Below are 6,987 nucleotides of genomic sequence, written 5' to 3'. Positions count from 1 at the left end.
GGGATCGGGGCTGTGGCCCACGGCGACGCAGGGGACAGCAGCGCGTGTGTCCCCCCCCCAGCAGCGTGCCCCTCTATGCCAGCCCCTCTCCTCACACCCGCTCCCGTGCAAACACCCAGCCTTTTGGGGACCCCATCCGTCACGCCGAGGGTCACCCCGGCGCAGAGCCCAGACCCCGCGGCACAAAGCGCGCCCGTTGTCGGTGCGATGGCACCGAGGGTCCCCGGTTCGGGAAGGGTCTCCGGCGAGGGCAACCACGGTGGCAGCACCCAGGGAAGTGCCCGCACTTCACGCCGCCGCGGTTTGGGACAGCGGGGCCACCACCGCCCGGGGTGGGGACAGTCCCCATGAGCCCCCCTCCCCAAATCCCCCCCCAACCCTCCCGGCACTGCCCGGGGGCTGGGGGACCACGGACTGGCCAGGCTGCGGCACGGGACCACCGCGGGACCCTGCCGGTCCCCAAAGCAAGGGGGACAAGATGGCTTTGTCCCACCCGCGGCACGGGGGGCCACCGAGACTCGTTAAATAACAGCAGCTTGTCCAGAGCACAATTAAATACAAGAACGAAGGTGAGTCCTTAAATTAAACACTGGCTGAAAGGGGGGGGTGGGCAGGGAAGCCGCGGTGGGGGGGGCATCTCAGGAGGTCAGAGACACTGGGGGAAGCGCAGGGGGGCCGGGGGGCCGGGGCTGCCCGGGGGGGTCTTGGCGGCCGGCCCCTCGCCGGCAGCACCGGGTTGTGCCGGGGTGGGTGCCGGAGGTCGAGCTTTGGTGGACTCCAGGCTGCTGAGCCCCGAGTCCTTGTCGCGGCAGGGTCCCGGGGACCTCTCCAGCCCCCGTGGCTCCTTCCACTCGTTGAAGTTGAGGTCCTTGAGCCCACCGGGCACCACCACGGTGTGCCGGCGCCAACTGCTCTTCTTGCGGCGGGTCTCGGGAGAGTGGGCTCGACGCAAACGGACCCCCATGTCATCGGCCGAGGCCCGCAGGCGCTGCCGGAGCTGTTCCCGCAGCGAGGGCCGACCTGGGGAGGTCCAGCCCTGGTCCTCTCCGGTGGGTGCGGGGGTCTCACCGGCCAGCCGGGGCCGTCCCAGCTTTCTGCGGGCCAGCGTGTCGCACTGGATCAGGCGGTGGGAGTTGAAGGAAGGACGGCCGAGGGGTCCCTTGTCCTCATCCCCGGTTCCCCCATCTGCCTGCCCCGGCCGGGGTCGGGCACCCTCCCGGCTTTCCGTGTCCGTCTCCATGTGGCTGAGCTCGCTGCGCTCATCGTCCGCCTCCTCCCCGCGGCTCCCGGCCACCGACTGCACCTCGGAGCACAGGCTGCGGTCCATGGTGGACAGGGTGGAATAGCCCGACACGATGGAGCGGGCGTCCGGCGCCGGTTCGGATCCAGCCCCCCCAGGCTCCAGGGAACTCTCCCGCTCCATCCCGGCCGGGCTGGGGACCGCCGGCTCGGCACCGGTGCCACGGGAGGCTTTGCTGGGTCCCAGCGGGGCAGCCGCGGTCCCTTCGTCCTCCCGCTCCCGACCCGGGGTATCCCTGCGCTCCGCGTCGTCGTCGGTGCTGCTCCCGATGCCTTCGGCCTCTCTCCTCTTCTTCCTCTTGCGGGCGGCAGCTGAGACGAAGGGGATGGCGAGGAGCTCCCGGTGCGGCGGTGCCTTTCGCGACGGCCATGTGCCCTGGGGAAGACGGTGACGCCAGGATTAGGGATGGCGGTGCCGGGGTTAGGAACGGGCTCCGTGTCCCAGCCATCGCGTCCCTCCCTGCCAGCCCCCAGCCCGGCACCCTCTTACCTTCGGTTTGGCGGAGCCGCTGCAGGTCGAGCCTGTAAAGCAGAGCGGAGAAAGGGGGGGGGTTAGCCGGGGTTCCGGGATTGGGTGCATGCTGGGGAGGGGGTTCGGTGGGTAGAGCTGGGGGATGCTGCTTTGTTCTCCCAAACCGGGATGGGGACATGCCGGGGCCGTCAGAGCGGCTGGCCCCCGGCAGGGATGCCAACGCCGAGCGGGTTTGTGTGCCAGCGGCTGCAGGAGGTGCCGGGAGGCTGCGGGGGGCTCCGGTGGTGCACGGGGGGGAGGTCCCCGGCACCACTGCCCGCTGCAGAGCCCCAAGGTGAGGAGTGGGGATAAGGGGGGGACGGGACACGCAGGCACACACAGCTGGGAAACACAGCCAGGACCCCAGCGGCAGGACCCCAACCCTCCCACAGCCACGGGGCACAGAGGGGACCGGGGCTGGGCACGGCGCTGTCACCGGGACGGGGTATGAGGACCCAGCTCGATACCACATCCAGACTCGGAGCAGGGTCTGGGATGGGCTGGGACAGGCCGTGGGGCTGCCCCAGCTCCCTGGGGGGGGCGGTTAGGGGGCAAGTGGGGACATGGAGGTGACAGGCAGTCCTGGCCCTGCTGCCATAGTGTGAAGGACAAGGACAAGACAACAGACACCCTCTCCCGCCCCGCACGCCCCGGGACGGGGTTAGCAGATGCTGACAACGAGAGAGGGGGAGGCAGAAAGGGGGTGCTGACCCTCCCCGGGGCATCAGGACCCCCATACCCTGGCATTTGGGTGTGCCAGTCCTGGGACACCCAGCACCCATCCCTGCCAGGGGATGCCAACAGCAGCCCCAGCAGCACCGCAGGCACTGGCCAACGACGTGGGAGAACCAGGGTTAAATGATTTGGGGCTCTCCAGGGGTTCGGCAGCCCCTCCTGATGCTGGGGACAGTGGCCAGGCAGGACAAGGGCCCCCCTTCCCTCCCACCGGCCCCCCCCTGCTCCCGCTCTCTCATGGTCACCCCGAGGAGTTAGTGCGTGAGCAATGCACCCAGGATCAACACTGTACCCGCTCTAGCTCTCGAGGAGGTCCGCTGGAGGAGGAAGAGGAGGAGGAGGAGGAAGAGGACAGCACAGAGAAGTTCAAGGAAAGAACGTAAGAAATCAGTCGAACATCAAAGTCTCCCAGTGTCCGGGTTGGCAGCGTGGGCCGGCGCGGGGGAGTGGGTTTGGGCAGCGGTCCCATGGGCTGCCGGGGTGCCGCGGCTGGCCGGGTTTGCAGAAGGATGAGGAGCAGCCACCGGAGAGAAGGGTGACGGGAGAGGGTGGGGAGGGGGCTCTGCTGGCACCCCCAGGGGGGATGTCCCCGTTTTCCAGTAAGGTGGGTGCTGGGACATCCCGCTTCAGCACCGTGGCCACAGCGAGCCGGGCTGGCTGCCCGCAGCGGTATGAGCATGGGGGGGACGGAGCGGCTGGAGAGGTGCCCCGGGGTGCCCCGGTGCCAGGACCGGAGGGGCCGGTGCCACGGGCACTGCTCCTCACCTGCGGCATCGCCGGGCGCCGCGGTCCTGCCGATGTTGGGGAGCAGGTACTCGATGTTGGGCACGGACTGAGCCTCCTTCTCATCCACGGGGGTCTGCAAGGGGAGGGGGTACGATGGTCAGGAGGCTGCTGACGGCACCCCAGTTCCCAACTGGGGCTCTGTGCCCCCCCCGCCCCACGGCGAGACCCCCCCACAGGGAGGACGGGACTCACCTTCTCGCCCTTGTCCTCCTTGTCGCTGAAGAACCAGTCTGACTGTGGGGAGATGGGAAAGGGGTTACAGACCGGCGAGGAGCAGTGGGAGCCTGGCGCAGCCGGGGACCCCCGTCCCCCATGCCCGGGGTGTGGGTCAGCCCCCTCCTCCAGCCACACCGGTGCCCACCCACCCACCAATGCCACTTACATGCTGGATGAGGGTCTCCACGATTTTGTAGCGGTCAGGCATGTGCGTCACCATGTCGGTCATGTTGTCCTCAGATGTTCGCACCAATGTGGGGCCAAACACCAGGGCCAGGTTTCGGGGCTCCATCTGCAACCGGAGCCGGGGTTAGCGCCTGCCCATGGCCACCCCTCAGCGTTCGCTGCTCCATCAGGCATTGTCTCCCTTCCCACCCCACCGGGAGCTGCGGCTCAGCCCAAGCTGGGGGGGGCTCGAGGTGGGCCAGGGGTCTGGGAGAGCCTGCCTGGCCCCGGGGCGGGTGGTCGGTACCTTGTTCTTCTCCGAGTGGTCAGCGATGGTCTTCAGGTGACCCACCAAGAACTTGAGCGTCTCGTAATAGTGACCTGGCAGGTCCCGGATCTGCAGGGAGGCACCAGGTCACCTCTCAGCTCAACCCCTCGCCTTTCCCACCCATGACAGCCCCCAAAGAGGGGCTCTGGGCTGTTCCCCCCACCCCAACCCCTGTCCCATCTCCCTACCAGCTTCCGCAGTGTCCTCATCCTCTCACTGGCATCCTCTATCCGATTGGCCTCGATGAAGTCATTGTACTTATCTGAAAGCGGGACATGGAGGGGTCAGAGCTGGGCGAGGGGAGAGGGCACCCCCCCAGAGCTAGGGACCCCCAGATACACCAGCTGGAGATGCTGGGGAGGGGACTGGGTGCTGGTGGGGTCCCACTGGGACAGGGCATAGAAGGGCAAGGAGGGACAAAGACAAGGGGACTCAGAGATGAGGGGGGTCTGCAGAGCCCCTTGCCTTGGGTGGGCGCTGGTTCGCTCTGTTGCAGGGTCTGGGGACATGTCCCCAACACAAGGACGGGTGGGACGGGCTCTGGGGCTGCTGGTCAGCCTGCTACCGGCCATCGACACGCGGCTATCAGCAGGGGGTCATCTGTGGCCACTTTGGGGGCTCCGATGGTCCCCAGGGGAAGCGGACAGCTGGGGCGCAGCGACTTACCGTCAGTGAAAAGGGGCTCGGGCAGCTTTCGGAAGAAGGATTTCAACAGGCTGCTAATGACGTTCAGATCCTGCCACCGCTGCAGGGGAGAGAAGAGGCTGCTCAGAGGAACCACTCCGGGCAAACCCAGACACCAGTGGGAGAGAGTCCCCAAGCCAGGGAAGTCCCAGGCCACCAACACCGAGGGGGACGCCAACCAGCACCACCACGGCCGTGAGGACGGCAGGAGAGTTGTCCCCACCCTGCATCTGGCAAGGAAAGCCCTGCACCACCACAGCACCGTGGCGAGATGCAAGGGGACAAACGTGTCCCCAGGCTGCCACCCACACTGCTGCCACCAGCCACTAGGCGGCCCTGCCACTCCAGGGAAGGTGACAGCGATGGAGACCGGGATGATGATGGAGACAGGGGTGATGATCATGTTGGAGACAGGGATGATGATGGAGATGGGATGGTGATGGAGACGGGGATGATGATCATGTTGGAGACAGGGATGATGATGGAGATGGGATGATGATGGAGACGGGGATGATGATCATGTTGGAGATGGGGATGGTGATGGAGATGGGGATGGTGACAGAGCCATGGACCAGGACAACAGCCCTAAGAGCATCCCAGAGGCATGGGAACAGGGATGGTGATAAGGATGGGGACAGGGATGGGGACGGGGACATGCAGCCCGCCCTGCCCTCACCTCGTCCTGCAGGTTGATCTCGGTGGCTCCCTTGTTGAGCTGCTCCTGCAGGCTGGACACCACGGCGTTGTTCCCGGGCACACGGTAGATGCCCATGTACTCCAGCCCTCGGTCCTCTACCACCTTGCAGCAAGCTTCAACGATCAGCGGGACGTTCTGCGGGAACAGGGAGGAGGTGATGGAGGTGCTGGGGCCGTGTGGGGTCTCTGAGGGCTGGCACTCCTGGCGCAGCCATACCTTGTTGTCCGGGGCGGGCTGGCAGTCCTCCAGCCTCACGCCAAAGGCCCGGGGGGCAGATTTCTTGTTTTTCTTCATGATGTTGATGCCCCATGGGGCTTTTTGGGAGCTGCTTTCATCTGGGGAGAAAAACCCACAGGATCGCTTGCTAATGAGCAGGGATAAATGGGAAGAGCATCTCTGCTGCCCTATGGGGACCAGCACGATGGCAGCCCTGGGGTGAGGATCCCTTGCTTGCAAAGCCCCTGGGTTTGCCATGCCGGGGTGCCCCACGCCGCAGAGGTGGAACCTACCTTTCGTGACGGCTGCATCCTGCCTGGGGGACCGGGGCGCGCTGGTTCCCGTCTGCTTCAGGAACTCGGCTCGGATCCCCAGCCCACGAGAGCCCTTGGGTGAGGAATCGGGCTTGGCGCCCGCGGGGCTGCGGGGAGAGCGGGGGGCTCAGGGGGGGCACGGCCGGGGGCACCAGCCCTGCGCACGGTCCCTGGGCAAAACCTCCCAGCAAATGCCGGCATCGTTCCCGGGCTGCCCGGCATCCTACCGGTGCCCATGGGGCTGCACCCCACACCGGGTAATGGGGGCCACTGGGGAGCACTGGGTCGCTTTAACCCTTTCCTCAGTGCCGGTTTGGCTGAACCGGACCCCGCCAGCATCCCGAGCGAAGCCGGGTGCAGCTGGCACCTCCGGCACTGCCCCATCAAGGGAGGCACTGGCTTTGCTCCATCACTTTAAAATCGAGGCGAATAAAGCGCTCGGGGGGGGTCTCGGCGCCCACCGCCCCTGGGTCCATACCTCACTTTCCGGTAGTCGTTTAACTTCTTGTTGATAAGCGCTTGGCTGGCAAAACCGGGGTCCTGGGGAGGCAGAGAGAAGAGGGGAAGGGAGAGCTTGAGCAGCAGGGAGAGCAGGGCATCGCGCGGGGCCAGGCAGGACCAGGCAAGGGCAGGATCGGATCCCTGCTGCCCCGAAACAGGCGGCGCACGCCAGCGTTCGCCGCCCCGCTGCTGTCTCCGGCGCTCCTTGCCGCAGCGCAGGGCGGCACGCGGGGTCTGAGCCGGACGCGGAGGTTCGGGGACAGGCACGTCCCTCCGCGGCACGCACACCTCCATCTGCGCACCCGCCGCACCGCGCGGCATCCAAAGACGCGCACCCGTCGCCGCAGGACGCTGCCCGCAAGGGTCCTGCTCAGCGGCACCACGACCCTGGTGGGTGCCCAAGACGGCACCGCGCGCTCCACCCCGGCAGCGCCTTCCCTGTGCCGACGCTGCCGGCCCCGCCGAGCCTCCTGGACCCTCCAGAGCGGGGCCGTGCCACAGAGAACCAGAGACAGCTCCGAGCTCAACGCACCCT

The 6,987-nt window shown here is 67.0% G+C and overlaps 1 protein-coding gene across 1 annotated transcript in view; it reads right to left on the bottom strand.

The window, feature by feature from the left end:
- Positions 1–646: 646 nt before the first annotated feature.
- The window catches only part of ARHGAP23 (Rho GTPase activating protein 23), a 16,347-nt gene continuing 10,006 nt past the window's right edge, over positions 647–6,987 (bottom strand). The window contains exons 14-25 of the mRNA XM_010585684.1: positions 6,430–6,491; positions 5,931–6,058; positions 5,638–5,756; positions 5,401–5,556; positions 4,707–4,785; positions 4,229–4,302; positions 4,020–4,109; positions 3,714–3,839; positions 3,524–3,565; positions 3,311–3,404; positions 1,790–1,821; positions 647–1,675 (exon numbers count right to left, since the gene is read on the bottom strand). Coding sequence (XP_010583986.1) covers positions 647–1,675; positions 1,790–1,821; positions 3,311–3,404; positions 3,524–3,565; positions 3,714–3,839; positions 4,020–4,109; positions 4,229–4,302; positions 4,707–4,785; positions 5,401–5,556; positions 5,638–5,756; positions 5,931–6,058; positions 6,430–6,491 — 2,031 coding nt within the window. The remainder of the gene's footprint in view (positions 1,676–1,789; positions 1,822–3,310; positions 3,405–3,523; positions 3,566–3,713; positions 3,840–4,019; positions 4,110–4,228; positions 4,303–4,706; positions 4,786–5,400; positions 5,557–5,637; positions 5,757–5,930; positions 6,059–6,429; positions 6,492–6,987) is intronic.

Source organism: Haliaeetus leucocephalus, unplaced genomic scaffold, assembly GCF_000737465.1.
Source record: "Haliaeetus leucocephalus isolate CR32 unplaced genomic scaffold, Haliaeetus_leucocephalus-4.0 Scaffold110, whole genome shotgun sequence".
NCBI lineage: Eukaryota > Metazoa > Chordata > Aves > Accipitriformes > Accipitridae > Haliaeetus > Haliaeetus leucocephalus.
Note: the sequence above shows the minus strand (reverse complement) of the source record. Positions and strands in the feature narration are given on the sequence as shown.